The sequence below is a fragment of the Musa acuminata genome, chromosome BXJ2-6 (assembly GCF_036884655.1).
Source record: "Musa acuminata AAA Group cultivar baxijiao chromosome BXJ2-6, Cavendish_Baxijiao_AAA, whole genome shotgun sequence".
In the NCBI taxonomy this organism is placed as follows: Eukaryota; Viridiplantae; Streptophyta; class Magnoliopsida; order Zingiberales; family Musaceae; genus Musa; species Musa acuminata.
In genome coordinates, this window is record NC_088343.1 from 15,211,366 (window position 1) to 15,222,033 (window position 10,668).

The window sequence follows — 10,668 nt, forward strand, 5'->3', positions numbered from 1 at the left end:
TTTCCTTTTTTGCATCTTTTCCTCTAAGTTTTGAAGACTACCTTGCCTTGTTGAATAAATCGTGCACCGTTCTATCGTTATGAACGCATTTGTTAGATTGTGACTTTTCACTAATATATCCACTTTTACGCTCCTCAAGGCCTAGCAACATTTTTAGTTTACTATACACTTGAACTTCTTATAAATATATTCTTCTCATATTGAAAAAAAAACTTTTATGTTTCATGATGTTGATTTTTGATCGCTTTGGGATAGTCAAGAACAGTTCATCACAGGCATAAGCCTTTATATAAGTGTCAAATTCTTCAAGTTAACAATTTCCTTCACATTTGTGAGCTATGCATAATTATTTTAATTATCAAGCAACTTATCTCTCTTTATATGGTCTCATCCATTCCTAAGAGTCACTTCTTGCATAGAGTATTATTAAATTTGGTTGTTAATGTCAAGTTATAGCTTAAACTCAGTCATCCCATCACATGTTAGTGTAAAGTGTTGGTCATTCACCTAAATCTCAATTTTAGATGTCTATTCCTAGAATGATTTAATTCTTTGTCTCTATACTTATTTCCCTCAAACGATTATACAAGCTACCCTCGATATAGTTTTATTAGGTCTTCACACATTTGTATATTAAGTATTTATAAATATGTTTGTCTTACTCTAATACCATTTATGATGGTGAATATTAAAAGAGTCTGATTACGATTGAATTGGTTTATTATTTGATATATGTTCATCTTGATTAGTTTGACTTTGACCAATAATATAAGATTTTTAATATGTATTAGAGCTAGATGGATAAAAATAAGTAAATAAAATTAAATAAAAAATAAAAGATTGAACCAATGGTTTGACTAAATGAAGATGAGTCATACCATCATGGATAGATGCCGATGTGAAAATCACCTCATCGAATAAAATATGAACTCAAAGTTTGAACTCTTGAAAATAAGAAAGATCATAAAAAAGATATCCTAACAGTATAATCTCATATCATTAATAATTCAAAATTCCTAAACCATCATCCTATATTTTTAAAGTTTCAAAAATATGTCTTAAAAAAATATCATTTTATTCTCACCCAAATCTAATTTTTTTAAAAAACTATTTACAGTGTTTTGTGGGTTTATTTTTATCCACAAAACACCATATAGTGTTTTAAAAATACTGTATTTTTAAAAAATTATATAGTATTTTTGATGTCATAATATTTTTAAAATAAAAAGATTATATAACTTTTTTTAATATATTATTTTGTGGATAAAAAATAACTCATTGCAAACAGTTGGTGAAATTTTTTTTTGGATTTGGATGAAAACAAAATATAAACAGTTTTTAGAGGGTATTTTTAAAAATTTTAAAATATGAGATAATAATTTAGAATTTTGAAAAGGGTAGCATCTGGAAAAAATAAAAATAAAAATAAAAATCGTCCAATAATTGTTTTATTTATTTGTGGTAGAAAAACACTGCAAACTCTGCCATCATCCACACAGGTTTGCTGGTGTCACACCTTTGTCTTAAATGTTCAAGGACTGGATCCGCTCACTTTCCATGCCCCCTCACCGGGCCCCACAACTCCACCACGCCCCACTGCGCCGCCTCCGACGCCAGCCGATGGCATCTCCCCTTCTCCTCCTTCGAACCATCTCCTCCTTCTCTCCCCACCGAGTCCTTCTCCTCCTCTCCGCCGTCGTCATCCTCTCCTTCCTCCTATTCTTCCCCAAACCCCTCCTCCGCCCCCCGGACGGTGCCGCAACCCCGCGGCCGCCGGCGCCCACCCCTACCTCCCCCCGCCACCTCCTCTTCGGAATCGCCTCCTCCTCCAGGTCTTGGCCTCGCCGCAAGCCCTACCTCCGCATCTGGTGGCGCCCGGGCCTCATGCAAGGCGCTGCCTTCCTCGACTCCCCCTCCGCCCCAGCTTCCGGTGACGACGATGACTCGCGCCTCCCCCCCGCCCGCGTCTCTGCAGACGCCTCCAACCTTCCGTACGCCTACAAGGGCGGCCTCCGCTCCGCCGTCCGCGTCGCCCGGATCGTGAAGGAGCTCGTCGACGGTGTTGTCGGCAATGGCTCCTCACCCGTCGCCCGCAGCGACGACATCAGGTGGGTCGTGCTCGGCGACGACGACACGCTGTTCATCCCGGAGAACCTCGCTGGAACCCTGGCGAGGTACGACTGGGAGCAGTGGTACTACGTCGGCGCGGGGTCGGAGAGCGTGGAACAGAACGCGAAGCATTCCTTCTCGATGGCATTCGGGGGAGGGGGCTTCGCGATCAGCTATCCGTTAGCGAAGGCTTTGGCTAGGGTTTTGGATTCTTGCCTTGTGAGGTATGCCCATTTGTATGGGAGTGATGATAGGGTCTTCTCCTGCTTGGCCGAGCTTGGAGTTGGGTTGACACATGAGCCGGGGTTCCATCAGGTAAAAGCTTCAAATTTTCTCCCACTCCTTGTTCATAGTGATCTAAATTTGCATCCTTTTGGTTGCATAAATTCGGGCACTATTGATGCGGCATTTAATTTGATTTTTGAATCTTATTAATTTCAACTGATCAAAAAATTAGTTCATTGTCAAAGAAACTTCATACATTTAGAGCAAATGGATATATTGTATGATGAAAAGCAAAGTTCCTTCAATCCAGAGATTAAGTATCGGGGAATCAGAGGGCAACAAATATAGTTACTGCAGTTAAATGCTAAAATTTTCACACGTTATAAGAAAGTTGATGTAATCGACTAAAGGAAAAAATGGAAAATTACTATGTTGATATGAGCATGATATGGCAGTCATTCTTCGGAGTTTTGCTGTATCAGCATATTCATCCACCATTGTAACTGGTTCCCTTTACTTTGTCCTCCACGTAGTAGGAAGCTTGCTTATCCATCAATTTTTTGTGCAGTTCTTCATGACTTCATCCTCCACTTATGGTGTACTTGTGCTCCCTTTGATGTAGCCTTTCATCGTCATGTGTGTGTGTATGTTTTCTTCACGGATCAAGACAATTACACCTAATGTCATTTTGTGATATGTTTTGTCTAGGGCACATCTCTGTTCTTTTACGTTCTGCAAGAGTCAAAGTGCCCCTGGTTCAAGTATTATGATGACCTTTAAAGAAACAAGATGCACTAAATTGAAACTTCATTTCTTCCTTGTTGGTATGAAAAATAAACTTAAATACAACTCATGGCTTCTAATTTATGTTAGGTTTTGATATATGTCACCCTTTTAATATTGTTCGATGTCCTAAGTGAAAAAGAGAAAGAAAAACCGAAAGACAAGGCTCGAAAAAATGCAGATAGATGGAACAATGCAAGCAGTAAGGCCATCGTTGTTCCCTCCTAATCTGATATCCAAGATATCTATAAACCATAAATTGATTGTGTAGCTAAATTTAATACATCAAGAATCACATATCACGTTGAATGTATTGGAGTAACCTAGTGGTGAGTAGTTGTTTCTGTTAGTTTTTAAAATTATATTAACAAGACTTTAAATAGATTTTCTGCTGAACTATTTTTGTTTCAACTCATCAGTTTGATCTTCGTGGAGATATTTTTGGGATTTTGTCAGCACATCCATTGGCTCCTCTGATATCACTTCATCATATCGATCGTGTGGAACCAATATTCCCAGGCATGACTCATGTAGCAGCCTTGGATCATCTATTTAAAGCTGTAAACATTGATCCAGGCAGGATTTTGCAGCAAACTATTTGTTATGACAGCACAAAATTGCTTACTGTTTCGGTTTCCTGGGGATATGTGGTCCAGGTTTTTGAAGGCAATCAACTTCTTGTAGATCTGCTTTCTTTGCCACAAACATTTACTCCATGGAGGAGAGGTCGTAATTCTTCTTTAATTCCATATATGTTGAACACCAGGGAGCTCAACAAAGATCCATGTAAAAGACCAGATATTTTCTTTTTTGAGAGTGTGGCTTTGAATAAGGAGAAAATACAGAGCAATTACACAAGGCATGCATTTGGAAATTGCCAAAAAAATATGAGTCCGGCCAAGGATCTTAAACAGATCAGGGTGTTCTCACAACAACTCCGTCGTCAGTCTGGGCTGGTACCATGTCTAACTTTTAGTGATCTACTACTCATTGTCCCTAAGTTCTAACAGTTATATATCTAATTGAGGTGCTGGGTTGTCAAAATAATTCTTTTGCAATTTACAGGCCATACGACGAGAGTGCTGCGATGTTTCACAAACATCTTCTGAAACAGTCATGGAGATAAATATCAGGAAATGTAAAGATGATGAGTTAATCGCGATGCATTGGTAGACAGGATGAGAATAGCTTAACCAAACAAGTTTGGAGAAAAACTGATATGGTTAATTTGAGGAAAAGAATGAAAAGAATATGTTTTTTGTTGAAAATAGTCTAGACATATAAAATTTTCATTTATACATGAAGTTTATGCTTTTGGTGTCAATTTTCTTTTTGAATCTTTGAACCATTGTATTTGTCTACATTTGTCTGTTGCTGGCACATTGTGTCATGAACCTTTACCATGGCTACAAAGATGAAGGCATTTCATTACCACACAAATGCAGCACTTTTCAAGTTAAGGAAGATGTCAATCATCGGAATATAGTCGGTCATACGATGCAGATGCCTGATGCCTATCAAAAGGGAGAAGGTACTTCTACCTGCAATTCAGGTCATAACCTACATAGTTGCTAAGTTATATTCTGTCTAGTATTAGTTTATGCTTCTCTTTGGAATGAACATTTCTTTTGTTTATCATGTTCTATTTTTCCTACTTTTATGCTATTCTTTAAATCAAGCAAAATGTCAGTGATGATGCCAGGAGACTTGCTTTGTTTTGGTGGCAAATCGCTCCTACCTGTATTGAATAAAACTAGCCAAAAATGATCTGACCTTTTAGGACAGGATGTGATAGTTGGATAGCAGCAATTAAGAGTATATTTCTTTTGCTATGTCATGATGCTAGTCGTCAGTGTTACATGTCTTTCTGATTTGGAACTATTCTGGATGAGCTGGTGTAATTAGTTTAACTTTGCAATTAGTTTATATATATGGATAAATAACCATTATATAAGCCTTTTGTTTATATCATATACTTTGGAAGACATTAAGATGACACAAGTATTTTGATTCAAGAATAGTCATACCCCTAGATGACATTGAGATCCATAATCCCCCCTCCTAGACACCTCCTGCCCTAAAAAATCCTTCAGGCTTTAGGGGGTCATATTTGGTCTGCTCACTCAAAATTGCATGGCACCCTTGCAAAAAGAGACTTGTGTACTAGAACAAAGAACTGTGCCCCCTGGACGGTGGGGCAGATTGTTGGGATGGGTAACAAAGATATGAGCTCAAGGGGTGACCAAATAACAAGATGATAATGACTTACTGGTCATACTTTTGACTGGAGATGGTGATTACTAAAAGAGTTAAAATTTATATCAAGACAAGAGATGTGCACTTGAATATGATTTTGCACAAAAAAAGCAAAGGGTGCAAGAAGAGCATGATGAAGAAATGGGAAGAATTAGATTCTTCCCCCTTGAGCAAGAAGAGCATGATGATCATTTTTAAGTGCTTGTCAAACAACTCTTTGCCATTACTGTTGTTAGTAAATCACTTATCCTTCTTATCTCGATGTTTTCTGATTATTGAACTTCATAATCCTCCTGAACATTACTTTTTAAAATGACTATGTTTATCTATTAAATTTCCACGAGTTCTCTGTCTTAAATTGCTAGTCTTTTATTTTCTTTTAGATTTCTAACATGAGAGTCGAGACAAGTTGCATTTATATTGAATTAGTTGCAAAGATACCTGTATAATTCCTCTTCATAGAAGTAACAGAAAGAAATATGCACCTATGCTTTATCTTATTCTTCATGTTAGCTGCAAAAGAAGAGATTTCCATCGGTTCTTTCCATTTTTTGTTGCTTGCTTTTTTGGTATGCTTTGATTTTGTTGTCATCTTATTTACGGATTATCGTCCATCAGGAAGACTATTCTAATTGAATCTGCACAATCAAGTGGTTTCACATGTTGGACATAGTGTATAACTATTTCTACTTTTTGAACCCATATATTGGATTTGCAGTATGATTATCATATCATTTGCTTATGTTGCTCTTTTAACCCAGATATTTTCTTACAAGCCAAGAATTCAGTTCAGTCTCCTGACCCTTTTTCCATTTGTGATTAGCTGACATTATCTTCCATCATGGAATGCCATTTGGGCTTTTATAAATGGCTACAAGACTGATTCAGATTGTTGTCCTTTAAAGAAAGGTTGGTTCGTTCGAGCTGCTTATAACATCTCTGCATTTGCTGACTGATGAAAGGCAAACCAACCTTCAGAGAATAGATTAACCTTCATCGAGTAGCATTGTTCATTCTTTGTTCTTAAAGGAGTTACTGATTCATCAATGAAGAAGCAAACTCATGAATGAGCTGGACGAGTACGAGACATCCAAACCAAATATCTGGCTGGGTAGATCAAGATTCATCTGAGACAGAGAACATCTGCTGGACTTTGTACACTTCAAACCATGTCTACAGGTTTGGTTTTTCTCAGTTCAGAATTTGGACAGCAAAAAAGATTCACAAACCAGTTTGTATGTGCCAGTCCTTTTGATACATTTTGTATCCAGAGACCAGAGTTCTATAACTTTTTAAGATTACATCAGCTTCTTTTAGTTCATGCTTCTAAATGGTTGACAATGGAACTGTATCATCAATCTATATTATGTTAATGAAATGCTTTACCATTCTGTGACATCTTGACATCATCTTAGGGGTAAGTCATGTTGTTTCAGTGATATTTTTGGCCATGTTGGAACATGTTTACATCATGAAGCTCCTAGCTACGAACAGTAAATAATTGCATTCTAGATCTTGTCACGGGGATATAATATTATTATAATCGTCATTGCTAAAATGATATCTGATATGTAATCTTACTTATGTAAAAAAAATACTTAAAAGTTATTCTATTATAAATATATGATTTGCATGATATATGAAGCTCAGTTTTGATTAGCTCTTTTTATGACTTGTTATAAATAAATAAAAAATGTACATGTTGTTGTGTATTTGAAGCAAGAAGTGATTGAAAATAATTTATAAGTTCTGATATGAAGATTTATTTTTATATCTGGTTTTGTTAGTATGTTACTTGCTCATATCCTGTTACTCAAACAAGTAATACATGGATATACTTGGAAGAGCCATTCAAATATTTTATATATTTTTGAAGTATAGATTTGGTTTCAATAATAATGTTATATAGATTTAGATATTATTAACCATTGAGGATGTAATTAAATTTATTGAATATATTATGAATATGTGAGATCAATGAAAAAGTTTTATATAAGTTTTGACCTTGCTTTTCTTACAAGGAAGTTTATGGGGAGGATCATAGTTGCTTTTTTTAACTCAGATATTTTCTTAAACTATCTGTTGGGTAGAATAGATTGACCTTCTTTGAGCCTAGCAATGTTCTTTCTTACATGAATTAATATATAATTTACTGTAGACTTGAGCTTATTATGAGTCAAGCTTAATATATGTATGATTATTTTTTAGTTATTCTTTTAATCTCTCCTGAATACCATAATTAAGTTTGACTTTGGTTGTAAAGTTCATATTGGTTCAAATCTCTCTCCTTTATTATGGTATCAAATTAGTCAAGATTAATACATATCGGTTCGACCGGAAATGTTTAAACCAATATTAAGTCAAACTTAATAGTCTCTCCATATTTACCGATGTGAGATAATTTATGAATATTTTCTAATATTCAAGTTTGATCGATAATTTATCAACTTAAATTTTTGGATAAAATTAATATCGGACTCAATATATATTAATCTTTATTAGTTTAACTCGTATTCATTATTGATGGAAACCGAATTTAGTAATTGTCGAATCAAGATTCCAAGATTCTATCCGAGGCAAGAACATCTCCTGGACTTTTGTAGATTGTGGTTTCAATACATGCCCCTACAGGCTTTTTCATAAGTCAGAATCTGGGCAGCAATATGATGATCACAAACCAGTTTGTGCGTGCCAGTCTTTTTGATACGTTTTAGCGGAGAATAGAATCGTATCACATTTAAGATTACATCAGCCTCTTTTAGTTCATAGTATCACATTTGAGTCAGTCTTATCAATGGCATTGAAATTGAAGCTATTTAAAAATCCCGTATATCTTAGAAATGCGAGACTGCTCTTTAACATAATTTTATTTTTTAATAATTAATTTAATTTGACATGGATAAGGGAGTCTAATTTTAAAGGATGGTTTTAAAATTGCCCATTCCATCATTATTTTTTTTAAATCTCAATCGGCCATTTATTGTATCAAATTAAGTTCATGATATTTAGTTTTTTATTCAAACAAAAAATACTTTATCAATGATAAGAAATCTAAATAGTCGATTCCAAATTGGTAGGATGTTTTAACCTTATTATTATTGTGTAATAGTGCCCTTTTAATTTAAGTTTACTTTTTGTTTCCCCGCAAAACAAATTCTAACAATCTTGACCTCGTGGCTAATAGCAACAACTTTTGACTTGGATTTGGAAAACGCGTGACGTTTATTTAATTCATCTCATCCATATTAAAATCCCAACAAGCTTCCAAGTCAATTTATACATCATATACAAACATTGAAAGCTTCCAAATAACTTGGAGACTACACATGGCTGAGTCAACTTCCGGCATACGACACAGTCTGTCACCCGCGTTTTGTTTGGCAGCCCCAAATCGTCGACTATTTTTGGTGAAGACTTAACGATCACTCTCTCCTCTTCCATGAATCCGTCTTCCCTCACCAACTCTATATAACCTCTGCAAGCTTCCCATCATTACCACGCAATAAGCACATTCTTCTTCTTCTTCTTCTTCTAGCTCATCAAGCATCTCCTCCTCCTCTGCAGCCCCTTCTGTTTCTGTGACGATGGCTGCAATGCTGAGAGCTGTAATGGCGATAGCGACGGTGGCAGCCATCTCTGCGATTGCCATGGGCGCCAACTACGACGTCGGCGGCCCCGCCGGCTCTTGGGATCTCGCCACTAACTACACGCAGTGGGTCTCCGGCAAGGCATTCCGCGTGGGTGACACACTGAGTGAGTCCTCTCCTTCCTCGTTTTCCTCTCCTTCCTCGTTTCCCCCCCTCCACATTGCTTATGATGTCAAAGTATATGATGTTATGCACATTCTCGCTGAGGTAATTAAGAAGTAGGATGTAAGGGAGTTGATAGCTTATGAATGCTCACAAGTAGTGCAGTTCTTGATCTTGGCATGCAATGGCAACCAACTCTCATATTCTTCTCTTCAGTTGTTCTTTCCGTAACAATAGATTCTTTCATGTGATGATGATGGTCTCCTTGAATGTAATAAATGAAGCCATGAATGCAAGAAATGTTTATTGATAACTCCTCTAATCCATATTATTTAATAAATAGAGCTAAAAACTATAACATTTATAATTATTTACATTTAGTATATTTTAGGATTATATAACTAATCATGTTTATAGAAAAACTAATTATTGTGTACACTGGTTAGCTTATCAGTAGAGGAGTAAGCGTGTCAGCTTGCTTAGTTAGTAAACACTTTGATAGTTAAGCGTAAAAAGATAAACGTATTAAATTGATCGTTTAATCTAAACTTTATCTTTTATTAAAAATATAATTGTCTACAACTCAATATTTAATCAAAATCATATTCAATATTGTATATAATTAAATTCACATTTTTATTGCAACATAAATATCTTGGAAGCTATACTCCTTTTGAATGCAGCATTCAAGTATGCGTCGAGCCATGACGTGTTGGAGGTGTCGAGCGCCGCCTACAGCTCGTGCACGACGAGCAACCCCATATCGACGAGCACCGGCGGCAACACCGTCGTCACGCTCAACAGCACCGGCTCCAGGTACTTCGTCTGCGGAATTCCCGGACACTGCGCTGGTGGCATGAAGCTCCAGATCGACGTCGCCTCCCCGACCTCAACTCGTCCTCCTTCTCCCTCCTCCACCCCCCGCTCCCCTGTTGCTCCCTCCCCGCGCTCGCCTTCTGCGCTTCCGCCGTCATCTTCGACCCCAGGCTCCGTCCCTCCGCCGGCATCTTCGACCCCAGGCTCCGTTCCTCCGCCGTCTGCCCCCACAGCGTCGCCGCCGACACCGAGCGGCGCTTGCCTGAAGGCGAAGGCAACTCTCGGACTCGGTTCGGGAATCGTCATGCTGATGCTTATGGCCCTGTGAGAGATGATGCCATTCGCTGTCATCAGTTGTTGCTCTTTCTTTGTCCTCTGTGGACTCACAGTGACAGTGAATCATAGGAAGCATTGTTATGTATTGATTCATTAGATCAATAAGAAATAAAAAACATTGTCATGCATCGATTGTTGCATCAGTGGATTATGAAATAGAAAACAAAGCTTTGATAGTGATTGCTACTGTGCCAAGAAACAGCATAAGCTTCTAAGAGCATATGTTATTAGGAGCAATTATTATAAGGCCTTATTGACTCTAAATCATGTCTCCCAATCATTCGTTTCTAACTACATCACGACCCGAATCGATTGGATAATCGACTCTCGTTATTTGATGATCTTAAATAGAAGTCTAAGTCAATAAAAGTAGGCTCATTTTAGTATATACAGA

At 37.1% G+C, this 10,668-nt stretch overlaps 2 protein-coding genes across 5 annotated transcripts; both read left to right on the plus strand.

Annotated features, from left to right (window-relative positions):
* The first annotated feature begins 1,509 nt into the window (after nucleotides 1–1,509).
* On the plus strand, nucleotides 1,510–6,769 carry LOC103988176 (uncharacterized). 4 transcript variants are annotated; one of them, XR_010487839.1, is made up of 4 exons: nucleotides 1,510–2,424; nucleotides 3,537–4,073; nucleotides 4,183–4,669; nucleotides 6,197–6,769. XR_010487839.1 is itself a non-coding variant. In XM_065113094.1 (3 exons), exons 1-3 carry the CDS (start codon nucleotides 1,528–1,530, stop codon nucleotides 4,288–4,290), a joined length of 1,542 nt encoding a protein of 513 aa, XP_064969166.1. In that variant the 5' UTR covers nucleotides 1,510–1,527; the 3' UTR covers nucleotides 4,291–6,769. The 4 variants fall into 4 exon arrangements, 1 of the variants encoding a protein (XP_064969166.1); XR_010487841.1 differs by having other exon boundaries at nucleotides 4,183–4,648; nucleotides 6,135–6,769; XR_010487840.1 differs by having other exon boundaries at nucleotides 4,183–4,648.
* Nucleotides 6,770–8,867: 2,098 nt separating this feature from the next.
* LOC135613527 (uclacyanin-3-like) lies at nucleotides 8,868–10,404 on the plus strand. The gene is made up of 2 exons (XM_065110559.1): nucleotides 8,868–9,126; nucleotides 9,806–10,404. Exons 1-2 carry the CDS (start codon nucleotides 8,958–8,960, stop codon nucleotides 10,264–10,266), a joined length of 630 nt encoding a protein of 209 aa, XP_064966631.1. The 5' UTR covers nucleotides 8,868–8,957; the 3' UTR covers nucleotides 10,267–10,404.
* The last annotated feature ends 264 nt before the right edge of the window (nucleotides 10,405–10,668 follow it).

What these genes read in the sequence shown, in the direction of transcription:
- LOC103988176 (XM_065113094.1), top strand. Translation starts at nt 1,528, where the DNA reads ATGTTCAAGGACTGGATCCGCTCACTTTCCATGCCCCCTCACCGGGCC. An exon ending in ATGAGCCGGGGTTCCATCAG is followed by an intron (nt 2,425 to 3,536) that starts GTAAAAGCTTCA and finishes TCAACTCATCAG; the next exon opens with TTTGATCTTCGTGGAGATAT. An exon ending in TCCGTCGTCAGTCTGGGCTG is followed by an intron (nt 4,074 to 4,182) that starts GTACCATGTCTA and finishes TGCAATTTACAG; the next exon opens with GCCATACGACGAGAGTGCTG.
- LOC135613527 (XM_065110559.1), top strand. Translation starts at nt 8,958, where the DNA reads ATGGCTGCAATGCTGAGAGCTGTAATGGCGATAGCGACGGTGGCAGCC. An exon ending in CCGCGTGGGTGACACACTGA is followed by an intron (nt 9,127 to 9,805) that starts GTGAGTCCTCTC and finishes TTTTGAATGCAG; the next exon opens with CATTCAAGTATGCGTCGAGC.